Source organism: Rhipicephalus microplus, chromosome 6, assembly GCF_043290135.1.
Source record: "Rhipicephalus microplus isolate Deutch F79 chromosome 6, USDA_Rmic, whole genome shotgun sequence".
Taxonomy (NCBI): domain Eukaryota; kingdom Metazoa; phylum Arthropoda; class Arachnida; order Ixodida; family Ixodidae; genus Rhipicephalus; species Rhipicephalus microplus.
Window position 1 is genome coordinate 43,622,583 of NC_134705.1, and position 20,304 is coordinate 43,642,886.

General features: G+C 44.5%; 2 protein-coding genes across 4 annotated transcripts in view; one reads left to right on the forward strand and one right to left on the reverse strand.

The window, feature by feature from the left end:
* LOC142765256 (4-pyridoxate dehydrogenase-like) overlaps window positions 1-6,630 on the reverse strand; it is a 213,029-nt gene extending 206,399 nt beyond the window's left edge. The window contains exon 1 of one of the 3 annotated variants that reach the window (XM_075865960.1): window positions 6,382-6,630. In XM_075865960.1, coding sequence (XP_075722075.1) covers window positions 6,382-6,532 — 151 coding nt within the window. In that variant the 5' untranslated portion in view covers window positions 6,533-6,630. The remainder of the gene's footprint in view (window positions 1-6,381) is intronic. The other 2 variants (XM_075865959.1, XM_075865962.1) reach the window with 2 other exon arrangements.
* An 8,245-nt stretch (window positions 6,631-14,875) lies between these two features.
* LOC119177857 (uncharacterized) lies at window positions 14,876-16,673 on the forward strand. Its single transcript, XM_037429044.2, has 2 exons — window positions 14,876-15,102; window positions 15,800-16,673. Exons 1-2 carry the CDS (start codon window positions 14,876-14,878, stop codon window positions 16,671-16,673), a joined length of 1,101 nt encoding a protein of 366 aa, XP_037284941.2.
* The last annotated feature ends 3,631 nt before the right edge of the window (window positions 16,674-20,304 follow it).

Below are 20,304 nucleotides of genomic sequence, written 5' to 3' on the forward strand. Positions count from 1 at the left end.
AGCGAAAGAAGACGCAATACAAGGCAAACTCGTGACACTGAAACAAGTTCTCAAAACCCTCTACAAAATACCATGTGTGTAGCAAGTATTTTCACAGTAACCGGAGATCAAACAGTTGCTCATTTATGCTCAATGCGTAATTAAGTGACTGAAACAGGCTGAGCAGGTCCTGGTCGGCCCATTTAAGCATGGCGTTTTCGAGCGGGGTCAAGCGCAAGCCAGAAAAAGCGCCCCGTGTAGTGCTCTAGTTTTCAATCCTTCCATTAAGGGCTTATGCGGCAGAACTTAACTTGCTAGCTCGGCATCTCGAACGCACGTTTTCACTGTGCACTAGTTTCCAACAGTGTAACCTATATAAACTTGATCCTTTGTTCAAGCTACAGCTACAATAGAAAATTTTCCACTTCAACACACTTCACACTCAAAGACTGCAAACTCCACTATCACAAAGGAAAGCCATAAATTATTTGATTCAGCACTTGTTTCAAATTATAAAGGGTGAGTCTCAACTGAAAAAATATAATGAGAAAAGTAAACATATCAAATAGTAGTAATAAGACGATGCCGTAAAAAATCTACCACTTGATAAAATTGCACGGCTACAGAGAGGCCAACATCCACCAATAAGTCAGGCTGAAGCAACGTGCTGTATACTTTTGTATTCTGCATCTGCTGAAAGGTGCAGGCTTTACAAATTTCAGATTTTTTTATTGATACGAATACGAGAATGTTACATTTCCTTAGTATACAAAAGAGGGGGGATGTTGAGAATAAAACACTAAAACTCGACTTTGAAGTGGCATCATGACACTAGAAAGATGCCCAACGTCTACCTCTAAAACGTGACATTGAACAGTCACACCTCGACACATTAAAAAGTATCCTGAAATAGGGGATTCGGGCTATTGTTACTTGTGAAAAGTACTTTGCAGGATCACACAACTTTGCTGGTACAAGAAATTTTCATCCACAAATTAGTTGTATGGACACAACAAAGCACATGACGCTTTCAATCTATACGGGACATAAGCAACTTTGACGAGACACAAGGGCTGAACATGCTATCGAACGCAAACTTTGATGTCTACATTAAAACAAGCTGTAATAAGCGCGACCAATAAAAGTCTGAACGTTTACAATTAAAAGAGATCATAATGTACATTTATGATAGGGAAGTCTATTCACGTATAACGTGACAAATAAGCAGTCACGTACTTACGAAACATGCTGCCCATGGAGCCCATGACGCGACAAAAAGCCCATTTTCATGTTTTCATGGTTCTTGAATAAAGGTATGCGCTGATAAAGAAAATTAGGTTAGCTTCAGCAATGGCAGAGGCCTGTAGCTAAAAAATGCGCAGTTTCAAAGAACGGCGAATTCGCAATGTTATAGCGTCTATTTCTTTCGCTGCAAGAACCGTGCATGAACCGCTGCAGAACCGTCCCCAGTACATAGGAAACGCTGCGTAACTATGCATAACTCGGGTCCGCGTATGACAGCCACTAACACTCACCCCAGAGCATACGTCGGCAAAACATGTACAGCTCGTTCAGACTCACTCATGAAATATATTTTAAGCTTTGGATTCACTCGGATACAGACTTACGAAAATTTACTTCAGCCAGGCTGACTCGGACTCAAACTCACTGAAACATTACCCACCTGGACTCACGCAGACTCACTGCTCGATCTGAATCTGAGTGAGCCCGAGTGAGTCGACTCACGAGTGCGTCAGTCTAGAATAAGCTTCTTTGACCATGGTAATCGGTGCTTTTTTTTTTTTTTTGGTGCCATTCCACATATCTTTGAAAATGGGTTGTGAGTGCTTCCAAAGATGTAACGTCGTTTTCTTAGATTATATGACAGCACAAGATATAATGATAAGCATTCTTTTTGAAGAGTTGGTGGGGAGAGAACAAGGAACCCCCTTTCCACCTAATTACCACCTAAAATTACCCATTATATAAACGGTCTATGAACGACACCGCTTTGGAATACTCTTAGTCTGTGTGAGTGTAAACGTGAATTTATGTAAGGCAGCTAGTAAAGCAGATGACCAGATAAGACGTTAGGAGGGTCAAAATGAAGCTGAACTCACTCAGACTCACTCGATAAATATAGTTAGCTCTTTGGACACACACGCACTTAGTCTTACTAAAATTTTCCTGAGCCGAACTCAGTCAGACTCACATTCACTAAGACATTCGTCAACCTGACTCACTTAGACTCAGACTCACGAAAATATTACTCATCCGGACTTAGACTCGGACTTATGGCTTCGCCTGAGTTCAGTGAGTCGACTAGTGAGTCTCAGTGAGTCTCAGTGAGTCGTGAGTCGACTAATAGTGAGTCTCAGTGAGTCGACTAATAAGTTACTTCGCTGACCTATGCCCCAGAGGAACGTACCTGCTTGTAAGCCCACTTTTCCTAAACATGTCACGAAGTAGCTTCTTCACAGCTGCGTTCATACTTGCTGTGCATATTGGCGCTTATAGAGCACAAAATAAAGAAGAAATGAGCGCAGCAAGCGTGACCCACACGTCCAAGCTCTCTATGCTGTATAGAGTGTCCTACACTGTATCTGCACCCCGCCGTGCTGGTCTGGTGATTAAAATACTCGGGTGCTGACCCGGAGGTCGCGGAATTGAATCTCGACTGCGTTGGCTGCATTTACAATAAGGGCCAAAATGCTGAAGGCCCGTGTGCTCAGATTTGGGTGCACGTTGAAGAACCCCTGGTGGTCTAAATTTCCGGAGCCCTCCACTACGGCGTCTCTCTTAACCGTATGGTGGTATCGCGATGTTAAACCACATATATAAATCAATCGACACTGTACCCGCGCTCAACTGGCACAGTGACACAGCAACGGCAGCCCGGATGGATACACAGCAACGCTGCTAAGCCGATCAGAAAACTAGGTGATAATCTAGTTTCTAAGTTAAGTAAAGCTTGCTGTTTAATGAGCTTCACACTCTTCATGCTTGGTGACGCACTGTCCACGCCTCCCAAATTTATTCTTTTGCGCGTTGTTTTCTTTGTCACTAAAGTATGGCACGCAGGCTCCCGTTGAGGTAACTTCAGCTGCAGCAGTATTTTCATGGGGTGAACAACGCGGGTGGCGTACTTTTACCAAAAGCAGGAGTAGTAATAAAATATACACCAAGAAAACAGTCGTTTTAAACAACCTAATACGACTCCTATGCACAGATGTAAGGCTCGCGCCAACAATTATAAAGGCAGATCTTCTATTTATTCTTAGCTTGTAAGTAGAAATTCGTGTTTTCAGATAAATTCGAAAAAAAAGAACGATTAATCCCCGCCGGTGAGAAAATAGGGATTTATCAAAAAGCTCCAATTTCAGTTAAGCATTTGCAACATTCAAATGACATTTGAGATTCTGACATTCATCAATCAAAAGAAGCGCACTACCATTAGCAGCCGCAACCTCGAAAAGTATGCTTGCGTCTTTTACAAGTTATAAACTTATAATAAGAAAAAGTGCAGGTTCTTTCTATTTCATTATGTTTGGATACATGCTAAAAAAAACCCAGGTGGTCGAAATTTCTGGAGTCCTCCACTACGGCGTCTCCCATAATCATAAGGTGGTTTTGGAACGTTAAACCCCCCATAATGTAATAAATCTATTCATGTATTTGTGCGTATACGCAAATGTATTTGCACGCCAACAGCATCCAGATTTCTTGAAGACAATACGTGTGTTCCTAAGTTCTCGTTTTCAGATATAATTTCATCCAAGATTTTGGAGTAATAATGCGAAGAAGAAGGAGGAGAATAGGTTCCTCGTCTTCAATCAAAAACATGCGGGAGGCTGGGAGAAAAATCTGAGAAGCACCTTGACGAGGTGCTGTGAACTTGCTAAAGATACACTTTGGCAAGTTTACAGCAGTTCACATCAGCAGCCTGAATAAATGAGTACATGAACAATAAGTGTGAAAAAACAGAATGGTAGAAAAAGAATACTAGCAGCAACAATGCATTGCGTTTTCATTAGAAGTAAAATTAGAAAAATGACGTTGCAATGGTCAATAATTCCGAATCAAACGCCGAAATTCGGAATCTTGAAGCTTTGCGAGATTTAACTATTGATAAACGCCTAATTTCTTTCTACAAAAAAAAAACACAGAGCCCTACCGGTAATAGGTAAATAGATTGGTTGCAGCAGCTCTCTCTGCTGCTGAGGCAGTAATTTGCGGCGCTTCGTTTCATAACGAATGCGATGCGGCCTTTTTAGCAGCTTACATTGGTTGGTTGATAGTGCCTTGGTCTATAACTATATTTATCGTGTACGTACGCTACGAACAAATCTTCTATTTCACGACAGCTTTTACGCAGTGCTTTAGAGGTACAGAACATTCGAGCTACAAGTATGCTTGTCAAATTCTGGGCAGAATAGGCGTGCGCAGGTTTCACCAATAAGGACAAATGTTGGTCGTAGCACCCCCCCCCCCCCCTCCTTTTAGGGGCGAAGCTCCTTTTGGCGTGGCTTGTGCGTCCCCCATTGTTGTGTGCATAACCTGTGGCACATACCCGCATACCAGTGGCAGTGGCACAGACCCGCCCTCGGACACATATCCACATGTTCACACGTTGCGAAAAACGAAGCACGGCATCGTTATCATGCTGTCAGTGTTAACAAAGTGCTGATAGTAGAATTGTGGTACATACTCTAATTTATTCCTTGAATTGTCCGCTGGATGGTGGAACTTGTATATGATGAATATATGACAAAAAAGCGAGGTGGTGATATTTCAAGTGTTCACTAGATGGATGGACGGACACACGGACGAACGGATGAATGGACTCATGGAGGCACGCATAGAGGAACGCGCGGACGGATTGAGGCACGCTTCACCTCACTCATCATGGTTCATTTCGTGGATATGCTGTGCATTTCTTTATTAAAGGAGCATGCAACACTTTTTCAAGTAGCCATAGAATGGATTCACTAAAAGAGCTTATTGCCTCACTAACTGACCACCGCAATTTTTTTTAGAATCCGCCCAGTACGAGCGGAATTACCGAATTTGCCACACGCAGCAGTCGCATTTTCTCTTCTCTCGTCTCGACGAAAGCGCTGGCACTGAGCAGAGTTAGACGACATGGCCCACATGGGCAAAAAGAAAAAACGTGACACAAATTCCGTGACTTCAAGCGCTTTTTTTTCTTTTCTTCTTAAAATCCCGGCTTTTTCAGCGCTGTCGCGTGCACACGCGTGAACAAGTGCGGTCTCCCGTGCTGATTCATGTAGCAACCAAGTACGCCATGTTCAGTTTAGCCAATGGCTGACTGAACGGCTGTAACGAGGGATTCTTGACCTTCTTCTGTAATTTGTCGAGACATGAGAAAGCAATTTTAGCTGGCTTTGAAAGTTCATTGTGAACTCCAGACCGCGTGAGACGCTATAATACGTTGTACGCGTATTCTTGGTAGGCTATACCTCCAGCCAACAGCGTTTTCTGACAATGCTCAAAAAGTTCTGTTGGGCCCCTTTATGTCAATGCACGGGGCCGATTTTACGTCCCATTCGCTATTTTGCCGACGGTTGGGGGTGGAATTCCACCACCCCGTGCGCATGCCTTATTGTGCAAAGTTCTAGAAGACCGTAGTGACCCGGTATGGACTCACCATGGCAGGTGAGACGAATATTGTCGTGCATGTCTGTAGGTATACTGGAAGGTAAGCATTCCGCTTGCCGTTGAAGTTTATCTTATACAGGGCAACACTTCGTCGGCAGAATGACAACACCTTGCTGAAAAATCGCCGAGATATGGGGGAGCTGCATCCGTCTGGATAGCTTTTATAAATGTGCGTGTTTCGGCGTCCTCACGCTGTAATACGAGCGAGTGCGTGATGGTGAGGGCCCCAAGTAAGCTACTGTGCTCTTGTGCGTAAGAATCAGAAACTTCGTGGGTAGACAGAACAATGATTGAACACCTCGGGGTTTGTTGCCTTATTTACGTACGATGGACTATTGGGAGTTAATACTCAATAAGCGACTCACTCAGATAAATATTGTAAATTGGCTCACCAGCAAAAAGAATGATGATAGGCCACTCCTCTAAAGTGGCGACTGGTGGTCAGATTAACCGCTATGCTATCATTTTCTGAGGAGAAATATTTTACAATTATGCGTGAGAGAGCACAGCTGGCGCAGAGTGTGTCTCCAGGGGGTCAGTTGACGGGTTCTGTTCTCGATCTTTTGATATAGGATAAAAGCTATCAAGCAAAACACATATACCACAAGAACACCAAGAATAAAGCACGTGATCAAACGCTCAGGAATAGCATAGCCCCTCAACCACCTGTCTGACGGCAAACCGCAATGAACATCAACCTTAGTGTAATAAGTCATCGCTTACCTATGATGTAATCGTATTCTCTATGTAGTTTTTGGGTGTTATACTCAGAGATTCTTGGACAGCGCTCAAGATGCAGTAGAGAGAGTACACCAGCAATCAAAAGCAATGGCCATTTCGGAGCGAGAAATACCATGTAGGCTGGTTGCACCATGGTAGTAAATATGGACGCTAGGTCACTGCCAGTGTAGTTCACAAAAGAGCTATAAGGTTATGAGGTTGGTTGGTCGTACGGGCTGTACTGACTACAACGTGCTGCTTAGACGCACACAAAACCAACAAAATGCAAGCACGAAAGCGTGGTCCTCTTCGTGCACGTGCCTTCTTTTGCGGGTCTTTTTTTAGATTTCTCGGCAGAGATTTGCAGTCAGTATCAATGTGGCTGAGTGAACAATACTCAAAGCGCTATCACGCATTCAGCCTCTGAGAGGTAAACTACACGCATTGTCTACTTGCAGCTGTTAAGCGAAGACAAATAGGCATCTCAAGACTGAAAGGTGTGTCTCACACAGACTGGTGCTGTATTGAAGGCTTAACAATAACAATTGCTATATACTTGTTTGTTTTTTTCTCCAGAAAAAGCAACAACTGGGAAGCTTTAGAGCAGTGCTGTTATTGTCGAGGTTTACCGTGCATCGTAGAAAGAAAACTATGGCCATGAAGTGGCATGGACTCTCTTTGTCGTCTTCGTCGTGTTTTTTCGCTTCGGTCCCAGATCACGTGCGCCAATACATACAACGTGGGATGTAACAACACTGATGGGAGAGAGAAGGAATGCAGGAAGGGAAAAGAAGAGATGGGAAAAAAGGGAAAGGCAGAAATCGACAGAGACAAAGTAAAGGAAGAGAAAGAAGAAGAAAAAAGAGATGAAAGACAAAGAAAAGTATGCCATATTTGCTCGCTAATTTCTTGCTGCGCAAACACTGAAAAAGCGGTTTTTTTTTCTGGAATGCTCCACTCTGCATGGAAAAGTGGTGCTGCCTACCTTCGAAACAAACAGCAAATTTTAAGGGAAGTTTGGGCACTAACCAGCACTCAATTAAAATTTCTGCGTTGAAACTGTTGGAGAGAGAACGTGAAAAATAAGGAAACAGCGTTAGTCTATCAAGCGAACAAAAACCGAAGATTACGACATGGACAAGCGTCGAGTTTCAAGTTTAAAAAAAATGGCAGATCCTACGTACAGTGGGAATCGATGATATGCAAAGCACGAATGAGAATGAATATATATATATATATATATATATATATATATATATATATATATATATATATATATATATATATATATATATATATATATATATATATATATATGTGTGTGTGTGTGTGTGTGTGTGTGTGTGTGTGTGTGTGTGTGTGTGTGTGTGTGTGTGTGTGTGTGTGTGTGTAACTTTAAAATCACAACAACGTTACAAGGTGGAGGTAAATAATGTCGTACATGACTTCCATGTCATGATTATCATGTTTGAATGTGTCGTTTGGCTTTGTCATCTTTTCATGTCACGCGATACCAAATTTAGTATATGTGGAGCTAGCGAAACGGCCGCGAGAACGCCATGAGCATGGCTTCTTGTCATGTTCTTACAGGACACGCGTGTCAGGATTATAACGCATTGCACCAGTCATATATTCCGTCATCCATTGACGCCACGTAACACCAAGATTAATATATGTGGAGCTAGCAAAATGGCCACGAGCACATCTTGAAGGGCTCTGTATACTTTAATTTAGTGCTGACACGTGCGCACCCTGGGCACAGCGACGCTATGATAGCGAAACGCGAGCACTCTATAGTCTATAGGCGCTCTATAGGCGCTACCAGCGTCCATCGGCGCGGCCTGACGGCAACCGGCGAGAAATGCGATATGCTGCGTTTCGCGCGGATGCGTTACCCAGACAACCCTGCGTCTCCCTCTTTTCGTGACGGAGGGACGCCGGACGCGACGAAACGCGCATGCGTCAAAGCAACGCAGCACGGCGCGCGCCTGCGAGTTTATGGCAGGACCAGCGCCTGGCGTGGTAGCGCCGGCTAGCACGCGCACCGCGTCACGTCGAAATGTATTGGCGCCTTGACTGTGGCATATTGTCATGTTCTCACATGACACGCATCTCACGATTATCATGTTTGAACCAGTCACACACCTTCGTCATTTATTGACGCCGTGTAATACCAAATTTGGCATATGTGAAGCTAGCGAAACGGCCGTGAGCACATCATGAGTATGTATTCATGTTGTTGCATGACACGCATGTCTTGATTATCATGTTTGAATGTGTCATTTACGTACGTCGTCCGTTCGCGTCGGGTAATACCGAGTTTGGTATAAGTGAAGCCAGCAAAACGGCTGCCAGCTCATCATGAGCGTGGCATGTAGTAATGTTGTTACATGACACGCATCTTATGATTATCATCTTTGCACCACTCACATACCTTCGTCATCTATTCACGTACCGTAATACCACATTTGGTACATGTGACGCTAGCGAAACGCCGCGAGCGCATCATGAGCGTGGCATGTAGTCATGATGTTACATAACACGCATGTCATGATTTTCATGCTAGGGTCTGTCGCTTGTGTTCGCTATGCAATCACGTCATACCACATGAGTTTCCCAGCATGTCATGTGAAGAAAACCACCGCAAGAACTGCAGGACCATGAAACGTAAATCATGACATTCGTGACATTCATGTCGTAATTCTCATGTTATGACTAGTCAAACGTGTTCTTCATACAGTCATGTGATGCCATACCAAGTTTGGTATCGATACCATTATCGAAACGGCCAGGAGAGCTAAAAGTCGTAGGCGGCTAGATAGATAGATAGATAGATAGATAGATAGATAGATAGATAGATAGATAGATAGATAGATAGATAGATAGATAGATAGATAGATAGATAGATAGATAGATAGATAGATAGATAGATAGATAGATAGATAGATAGATAGATAGATAGATAGATAGATAGATAGATAGATAGATAGATAGATAGATAGGTATGCCATGTTGTGTTAGGATGTTTTTGCGAAAATTACTACTCTTAGGGGGAGACATCGAGACTAACCCGGGACCTGCGCAAGATCAAATCGCAAGCGCACTAAAAGAAATCGCCGCGGATATTAGGTTCATCAAGGAAAAGCGTCTTGTCGATATTGATAAAAAGCTAGACGCTTTATCAAAACACGAAGAGAAGGTTAGTCTCTGTCAGTATGAGCTTGTCAGCATGAAACGTGCTTATGAATTGCTGTAAAGGAAGGTCGACGACCTAGAAAACAGAAGTAGGCGATCGAACTTAATTGTTTATGGCCTACCTGAAGTTGACAGAGAGACGAGTGAAATTCTTGAACAAGCAGTGAATAAGACTATTGTTCAGGACACCCTCGGCCTTGAACGAGTTTCTATCGAACGAATACACCGCCTAGGACGAGCGGAACGGAACAAAAATAGACCAGTCATTTTCAAGTTGCTAGATTTTAGGCAGAAATCATCGATACTTATAAGTGGATACAAACTGAAAAACATCAGCTTCTCAATCGGAGAAGACTTTTCGCCTAGAATCCGAGACATCAGGCGAAAGCTATGGAACAGCGCCAAAGAAAATCGAGAAAAGAAGGAGAAGGTGTCGTTAGTGTTTCACAAATTGTTCATTAATAACCAAGCCTTTACCTGGGATGAAGAAAAGAACGACAAGGTTCTCGCCCCAAAAAAAGGACGACGTGCGATCAAGACCGCAAACTCAGCAAGCTCGTCTACACGCAAAATCGAAGCCTTGACTATATTGAATGTTAACGCAAGAAGTGTTCTAAACAAAATAGATGCTCTCGAAAATCTTCTACTAGAATACAGTCCTGATATAGTAGGTGTCACTGAAACATGGCTTTCTTCCGAGATATACGATAGTGAAGTTGTTCCTCCAAATTATTACGTTATCCGTAAGGATAGACCTTCTCGTGGCGGGGGCGTCGCTCTACTCATAAAGAAATGCCATTCATATGTATCGCTTCCAGCTGTAACAGATGCTGAGGCAATTTTCTGCCGGATTCTTTGCGATAGCACTTCTATATTCGTTGGATGCGTTTATCGAGGTCCGTCATCCGGACACGAATGCATAACTGCAGTTCATGACTTCATGCAGCATCATGTTCGCAACTCTCGTGTCCTGCTTATGGGAGATTTTAATCTCCCAGACATTGACTGGATTACGCTAAACCACACATCATCTGCCTCGGACGCTCTTATAAACATAATGTTGAACTTTTGCCTTCAGCAAATCGTGTTATCTCCAACCCGCTTACAGAACACTGCCGAGAGCATATTAGATCTGATACTGATAAGTCAGCACTTCCCGGAAGACTGTGTTCGCACTGACGTAGTTGACGGCATATCAGACCATCACATAGTCATATGCTTGCTGCCGCTTGACTCCAGTATTGCAAGTGAGCAGCGTGGATCAACTGTAATTGATTTCAAAAAAGCTGACGATAGCAGCGTATTAACCCATCTCGCACATGAGTTCGAAAACTTTTTGCAGCTAGCTTTTGACGCATCCAGTGATACTAATCTACTTTGGCTAAGTTTCAAATCTACTGTTATGTACTGTGTCACTAACTTCATACCAAAGAAACACAAGAAAGCTCCAGGGAATAATCCTTGGATAACACGTGAGGTTATCCAGGCCAAGCGTAGGTTAAAAAGGTTGCGTGTGGCTGCGAAAAACCATAAGTGGAAATCATCCATTCAACAGAAGCTGCAGTGTGCAAAATCAGAGTTTAAGCAAAAAAAGAAAACTGCCAGACAATATTATTTTAGTGTTACACTTCCAAGCTTTATTAAAAGCAATCCAAGCAAATTTTGGAGATACCTTCGCACTAGCAATAATACACAGTCGCACACGGATTCAGGGGAAAGAACGGAAAATGCTAACGAATACAACATTTTTTTTCCGATCAGTGTTCACGACTGCTAATGGTGCCACTCCTCCAGTATTATCCCTCGATTCGCCAAGCATCGATCACCTAGAAGTCACAGATACAGGAATACTGAACTTGCTTCTTAACTTAGATCCTAAAAATTCGAGTGGTACAGATGATATTCCCAACGAGTTCCTTAAAAGGTACGCGGAACGGTGTAGCAAGTTTCTTGGGTTAATCTTTCGAAAGTCGCTTACTTCATCCCAGCTGCCAGATGACTGGAAGATTGCAAAAATAATACCTATTCATAAATCAGGAGAACAGTCATTGGTTTCAAATTACCAGCCGATATCCCTCACTAGCATTTCATGTAAGCTACTAGAGCATATCATCCTCAAACACATAACTGTTTTTCTCGAGAAAATAAAATTTTTGTCTCCTAGTGAACATGGATTTCGTAGTGGCCTCTCCACTGTTACGCAGCTAACGGAGGTAGTTCATGATCTAGCTTCTACCATAAATAATCGTGGCCAAACAGACATAATTTTACTTGATTTCTCTAAAGCTTTCGATTGCGTATGTCACAGAAAGTTACTAATTAAACTGAAAAGTGCGATAGGAAAGGGGTTATTGTTTTCTTGGATAGAAAATTTCCTAACAAATCGCTCACAGTTCGTGCAGTATGAAGGTCATATATCAAACATAGTCCCCGTAACTTCTGGGGTCCCTCAAGGTTCCGTCTTGGGACCACTATTATTTTTAATTTTCATAAATGACCTCACGTCAAACATTAACTGTAATATCAAACTGTTTGCAGATGACTGCATTATTTATAAGGAGGTAACCAGCTACACAGACCACATTAATCTCAATGAATGTCTAACCAAGCTAGCAGATTGGTGCGCTAAGTGGCAAATGTCCATCAATGTGAAAAAATCCGCAGCTATGACGGTAACACGTAAGCAGAATCCATCGCAATTCATCTACACCATTCATGGTTCACCACTGACTAATGTTGTGCAGCATAAGTACTTAGGCATTACATTAACGTCTGACCTGAGATGGGATACACACATAGCTAACGTCACTGCGGCCGCACTGCATAAACTTTTCTACCTAAAAAGACGACTTAGAATTGCACCAGCGCCCGCAAAACTCTTGGCTTATACCATGTTCGTAAGACTAGTATTAGAATATGCCAACGTAGTTTGGTTTCCTTATACGCTAAGTGGTATTAGTAAATTAGAGGCAGTACAACGCAAAGCCATACGGTTTGTACACAACAAGTTCAAACGTACAGATTCTCCCACTAACCTTCTGGCTTCTTCTGGCATTGAAAAACTAGCTACTAGGGCAAAAGAGGCACGCCTGAGGTTCTTGTACGAGTTGTTACATGGCCACTACAAGGTAGATGTGTCTAAGCACGTCACATTTTCACAGTCACGCCCTACTCGTCATAAGCACAAATACAGTCTGCAAGAATATTCCTCAAACAGTGACGTCTTTGGAAAATCGTTTTTCCCACTAACAATACGCGAATGGAATAAACTGAATGCAAACGCTACTAATGCTGACACACTATCCACATTCACCGCAGTGTTAGAAACCATGCGTAATCTACATTAGTGCTTCAATACTTCACATACCTTTGCTATTTTCCTCCTTTCTTTTTCTTTTTGCACGGCGCACTGCAGCAGGCCAGAAGGTACTGGGTGAGGCTTATGTATGTCAGTTGGAATGTTATTCTTTGTTCTTCATGAATGTATACTACCTGCAATGTGCCCTCTGTAATGACTCCATCATTGGAGTCGACAGTATTGCAAATAAATAAAAAGATAGATAGATAGATAGATAGATAGATAGATAGATAGATAGATAGATAGATAGATAGATAGATAGATAGATAGATAGATAGATAGATAGATAGATAGATAGATAGATAGATAGATAGATAGATAGATAGATAGATAGATAGATAGATAGATAGATAGATAGATAGATAGATAGATACGCTCAATGTCGCCGAAGTTCGCTAAGAAATGCTTCGCATTTAAAAAATAAACAGAGAGAGCAATAAGGTCAATTGCCTCGTCTGTCACCGTTGGCAGCGCTGCGACTTGTGCTTCGATGACGCAAATGAGGGATAGAAGTTTTGCTGTGCTCTGCAAGTGACCTTCGAAACGGGAAAATGACGAAATAAGCGGAGTTCCGTTACTGCCTCTCTCAATGGAGGGCACCTCCACAGGTCTGCGCAGGGGATAGGGGTAAGAATTAAAAAGAAAAGGTAGCAATTAAAGTTATAGAGATAGAAAGCTGAACAGGGAACGCCACATACGGAAGTAAGAAGAAGATAAGAAAGATGGACACGGTCGCAGAAGTGCGAAGACGGGGCACCACTCAGTGAGAGCTCTTGTCGGTGTCAGGAGATAATGTAGGGCGAGCTAGTTGGCCAGAGCTGTGCTGTCGTCGGAGATCGCGGAAGCACAACCAGTCGGCACGAAACTAGCAAGCGAGTCCTGCTGTGTTCTAGCTAGAACACCGGCATCTTTTTCCTCGTGTTGCACGGCGCTTCTTGTCAACCAGACAGAAAAGTGAGAGAAAGAATGTAGGAAAGGTCGGGAGATTAACTAGACTATATGTCCTGTTCGCTACCCTACACATGTGGAGGGGGAGAGGGGAGTAGAAGGGAGAGAGAAAGATAGACACTTGTCACATCACACACACAATGCCGAGTTTCACAGGCGGTCCCTCAAAGAAGTTGCTGTCAAGTATCTCAGGAGGGCTCGTGTGGCTTTCTGTGCTGATGTGCTGCGCGACCAGGCTCCTAACATCTTTGCTTCATTAAATGGCCGGTCTTCGAGTCTATTCAAGGCACACTGGAGAGTCCGGCGATCTTCATCAAATTGGGCACAGTGGCACAAGAGATGTTGAATGGTCTCTATACTCCGTTTCATACATCATGTGCAACGCTGTCAAAGCTAGTGCTCTTGTTTGCGCTGTGTACTGCCGCGACCAAAAAGTAGTGCATCGCTTGGGGTGCCCGAGAATCAATAAATTCTTCTCGGGAAACTTCTAAGCAAACATATTTGTCATAAGGTAAAAAAACAAACGCCTGTGTTGTCGGATAAACAATCCAAATATGCGAGTTGGTAATTTATGTTTGTCGCTTTCGTATCAGGTTTTCGCTCTGCGCGCGACCCGCGCCGCCGTTTTTTTTTTTACTTGTTGTGGCAGCTTCGAAAACATGGCGTCCAGCTCTGCGTCCTCGACCACCTCTCCTGCGCGAATTTTTTTGAAGCTTCGCACATCAAAGCTGTCAAAGCACGCCAAGCAAGTATTTGCAAATGTCTACGCCCGTACCAGGATGCGTTTCCCGGAGAAATCTGTGCGGGAAGTGCTGAGTGTTGTGAGCGAGGACACTGGAATATCTCCCCGTACCGTGGCGAAATTGAAGGCGAAATTGTCTGCGTGGGCCTTTGGTGTCACCGAAAAAACGAGCTCGCAAGGTGAAGATTTCGAGCTCGCGAACCGTCAAACATGACAGCTTGACAATCCATGCCATCCGTCTGAAAGTGCACAGCATGTACGCCAAGAGGGAGATCCCAACTCTGGACAGTGTGATAAGGGCTGTCAACGAAGACAGCGACTTGCCGAACTTCACGAAAACCACCTTGTGGAGGCTAACGAAGGACATCGGCTTCACCTTTGCTAAGAGAAAACGGAATCTTGCGCTAATCGGGCGCAGTGACATCATTGCCTGGCGTCGCAGGTACTTGCGGGCGATCAAGAAATTCCGAGGACAAGGCAGGTGAGAACCGTTATTTTCATATTTCCTTACGCAGCACATGTAGATTGCCTTGATATAACACTTGATGTTAGCATTGCAACTTTATAATCGTAATGGAGAATATTACATCTGAATTACAACCTGGAAAAAAGAAAACGGTTAAGCAAGGTAATTGCTTGCAGGTCGCATTTCACGACTTTTGTTTTGTTGGGTGGGGGTATTTGCTTCAATCGGTGAGAGTTATTCGCTGAATCTCCGCCGTTTGGTTCGGTAAGCGCTCATTCCCATGAAAGATGCGAGTTACTGGCAGCATTGTTGGGAATTTCGGTGTGTATTTTTGTTTCTATTCGTGCAAAATGATAGCGACGGCCAATGAATTCTTACCGAATACCGCATGTGTGATATGTGAACTTGCCATGAATCAGAACTGACAGCCAAATGCCACCTACGGGCCGAATGAAAGCCCGACTAAAGAAAGCACTGACGCCGACCGTTTTTTTCCTCGATTGACGCTAAGCAGCTGTTTACGAAAGAGCAGTCAGCATATGCGTGGGTGACAAAGAAAATAAAATATGCATATGAATGCTTTTTGTACTTTTTGCTCAAGTTGTCCTTTGCAGTATTTTCGACTATGGTCATGCCAAGACTCAAGCTGCTGCTGTGGGTATGTTTACTTGTGTGCGCTAACTCGTGCGCTCGTTCGTTTTGCTTTGTACAGGTGCATCATCTACTTGGATGAAACATGGGTCAACGCAGGGCACACGAAGGAGTACGTTTGGCAGGACACGACTGTGAAGTCATCGCAAGATGCCTTCCTCAAAGGTCTGACGACAGGATTGGCTGCACCCTCGGGCAAAGGGGCCCGTTTGATCCTCGTACATGCTGGCAGTAGTGCAACTGGTTTCATCGAAGGAGCTGCTGACTATTTCCGAGCGAAAAAGGGGGGCAGCGCTGACTACCACTCTGAGATGGATGGCAGATACTTTGAGGAGTGGTTCACCGACAAGCTTTTGCCAAACATTCCTCCTAATAGCGTTATTGTCATGGACAATGCGCCATACCACAGCGTAGCTCTTGAGAAAGCACCTACCAAGTCGACGCGCAAAGCTGATATTCAGCTTTGGCTCACAAAGAAAGGTGTTCCGTGGTCAGAGGACATGGTGAGAGCTGAATTGCTGGAACTTTCCCAAAAGGTCAACACACCCAGTATTGTGTACCGCATCGACACTCTGGCGGCTACCCACGGCCATGAAGTGCTTCGTGTACCACCATACCACGGCGAGTTCAACCCAATCGAGCTTGTTTGGAGCCAGGTAAAGGGGTACATCGCAGCACGGATTACGGGTTTCACTTTGGCTGAAGTAGAGAAGCTTCTGCCAGATGCACTGGCATCTGTAAAACAGAAAAAGTGGCAAAACTGCTGCGCTCATGTAGAGCAAGTTGAAGCTGAAGCATGGGAACGGGACATGATTGTGGACAGTGAAATCAAACCACTTGTCTTCTGCATTTGTGATTCGTGCAACTCCTCCTCCGATGAGTCGGGTGCTCAGTTCAGTGATGACGAGTTGAGTGGCATTGAAGAACTTTGCTGACTTTCGAGGAATGTGCGGCCTGTCAGTGGTGGCTTTTTTCACGAGGCTTGACTGGTTGAGCTGGATTGTGGACACCTTTCTAGCGAACCTGCTTGTGCTGCTTCATGCTGAGCTCATTCCCCAAGAAGGCTGTGTTATTATGACAAAGCAAAGAGTGCTTCCTCATCGTGTGATTTTGTGTGTTGGGTTTCACGTCGCCAAGTGACCCGGGCTAGGAAGGACACTGCACTGTACTGCTCCCTAATATTTACCTTATTTATGTTTTGTTGTGAAGTGCAAACGTTCGGAATGGTCACATGACCTCTGTAAAAACTTGGTATAAAAAAGGGAAAACAAGAAGATGTCGGAACCCACCACGACATCGGCCAGAGGTGCTCTTCTGTAAATAAAGTTCGCGTTTTTTAAACCACAAAAGTCGTCATCCGTTTGGAATAATGGTCCATCGCACGCAATGAGTATTGCCCTCTGGATGTATGTATGTATGGAACAAATCTCCAACTTTTTGAACCAGTACAATCTTTGGGCACTGAAGTACCCTATACCATAAATATTTTCACAACCGAGAAAAACATGCCATATCCAGGTTTTTATAAAAAAAACGATTGACGCATAAATTAAAATTTAGAGTTTCTGCCGAATAACAGCCTAGCTGAAACTCTCTTTTGAACGATAAAAAAGGAACTCTTACTTGCGGGAAGGAGGATGGGTTGGAATTATACTGAAGAAATAAATCGCGCATAACAATTCACAAAAATGTCGCATATATTAAGACAGTAAACGGACGAATACCAAGTCTAGGAAATGTTTTATGCGTTTCTGTGCCAAAATCACTATTCCGAGCTACACAAATTTGCTTTCTTCCCTTTTCCCTGAATAACATATCATTCGTTAATCGCACGAAGTGCGTCGGGATGCCGCACAGTGCAGTGGAAGGTAGATTCCGCACTATTCTGCTAAAACTGAACAGGTTTCTCTGCCGGCAGTCCGCTATAATTAATAACCTGCTGAGTGTTTAAAGAGCGGCACAGAAAAGTGGATCATCGGGGCACTGACGAAAACAAAAGTTGAAGGTGAGCACCTGTCGTTAACCCAGCCTCATTGGAGCTGCTGTGTTACCTAATCAGTGAATTAACGTCATCTTACACGCAGTACTCGCTCACATCAACGAGGTAAACCGACAATGCGGTATAATCGTGACGAAATCGCCATGCTAGTGAAACCTCGGTGCCAGCTCAGCAGGTTCTGGCCCTCACAAGGGAACACGGTATGCTACAAATGAATAGATACGTGCAGTTCACTTCCGCGTGCAAGTAAGTTGAAGTTACTGAAAAAAAAACAAGATTTTGAATTGAACTGGCAAAAATTATAAAAAAAATGGCACCACGTAGATTCGAACCCATGCACTTCAAAACTACGGTGAACTCTCCGGAGCGACGCGTCAGACCACTCGGCTACGAAACCGCGCGGAGCAACACCTCGTGTTTTCTTTACGGACTACTTGCCTAGCCTTCACAGCGTTGCACCGGATGTATGAAACGGAGTATATACAGTTGCAGCTTTCACACATGGATGACTCCGCCGTGCCAATGCGATGGCTGAATGACTTCGTAAACGCTACCCCAGTCCACAGCCGGCAAAGCAATGTAGCGTCACGTCAAGAAATCTTGGATGGCAGTTGTTTCTGGAGTAATGACTTAAAATTCTTAGGGCAATGATTGAAGTTAAGTGGAGAATTCCAGTGCGCAAGCGTGGCATTATGCGTGATGTGATGAAGTTCTCTAGCTGCGTCTACTTTTGACAAGGGTATTAACAGTGTGGCAGCTTCATCGTGGGCACATCGGGCAGCGTCATCGGCGAGGTGGTTACCACTGATGCCACAGTGACCCGGCAACCATTGTAAAACAATGTCGTGTCCTTGATCAGCAGCGCGATGACAAATTTCATTAATACGATACACCACCTGGTGGTAGTTTCCACGTCGTAGACTTCGCACGCATTGAAGGGCTGTCTTGGAGCCGCAGAAAATGGCCCATCTACTAGGGGATTCTTGCGTAACAAACTCCACAGCGTCTCGAAGAGCGGCGAGCTCGGATCCCGTAGATGTCGTGACGTGTGATGTCTTGAATTTGACGATGATTGATCGAGATGGTATGACAAAGGCACCTGTCGAGCTTCCCGAGACCGAACCGTCCGTGTAAACATGAATTCGGTTAGCATTCGACAAATGCAAAAGGTCCAGTCAGATCTGCTTGAGGGCTGCAGATGACAGGCTTGCCTTTTTAGATATCCCCGGCACTTAAGGTGCACAGTCGGTCTTTTCATACACCACTCTGGAGATGGTGGTATGGTTGCGGGCGAGAATCTCCACGAGATGGAATTCTGGTTAGCCGCAACAACTTTGGAAAACGCCGCCTTTGATCTTTCTAGTGGCAAGCTAGCAAGGTGGTGGTTAGGCACTCTGGATATGTGACGGGTATGTGTCCGCAGTGGGTCGACAGTTATATATGTCGTGATCGGATGGTCTTTAGCAATACCAATTGTTGCTAAGGTATTAGCGCACCGAGGTAGCCCCAAGCATGTGCGGAGGACTTGGCCTTGAATGCTTCGCAGGACCCTGATGTTTTTTTTCGGCGTTGGAAAGCACGGGCGTGCTATACCGCAAATATCCCAAGAAGAGCGCTCTGTACAGATGAAGCATAGATGACACTTATGTGCCCCACGTTTCACCAGCGAGAAATCTCATCACGTGTGTGATAGAGCTGAGCCTCTTCTTCAAGTGCGATATGTGAGCACTCCACGAGAGATCTCTGTCAATAATGACGCCCAGTAATCAATGACGGTCACGTACTCGTCGTCGGAGCTGTCGACGCTCTCGGCAGTGTCAATGAGGGTAGCCTCGCTGTCACTGGAAAGGCAGTTTCGCTTCCTTGAGGCTGCCGGCGTTGTCGCCGGCAACTCAGGTGGGCTTGCAGATGAGTCCACTCTGTGTGCGAGTCGGCTTCAGGCAATGAACAACTTTATTGCCGGAACAAGAACGAGTATATATACACAACTAGTGCCGCCGCCAGGCATGCGCACTAAAGGTACAAACAGTGACGTGGCGCTTATTGAGCCTTGCTACATCTTTCCTTTTTACGGGGCAGTTAACACCTGGTTAGCGCCTCTCAGGTAGAGGGTACCGACAGGGTTCGCATCGTTGCCTTGTGCTTCGCCGTAGTTCTGTAGGGGCCGTTGAGGACGCCCCGTTTGGAGGGACAAGGCTCGCTTCTGGTTGGTTTTATTCTGGTTGCGGTTCTAGCAAGCGGAGATGCTCTCTTGTGCGCCGAAGTTCCCGGCCGTCTTCTGTTTTAACGATGGCCGAGCGGGTTTCCCCGAACGGTCTGATGAAGACTGCAGGCGCCCAGGTCCGCTGGTTTGTATCATATACGGTGACCTGCTGGCCTGGCTTCACAGGCGGTAGTGTTCTGCTACCGCGGTTGTAGTAGGTCCTGTGTCGTTGCCGTATTTCTTGAAGGCGGCCCTGTACCACTTTCGGTGGGATGGTCCTCGGTTCCAAATGGCTGGTAGGCACCGGTAGCAGAGTTCTAGTCTGGCGTCCCATCAGCCTCTGCACAGGAAAATGGAGCAAATC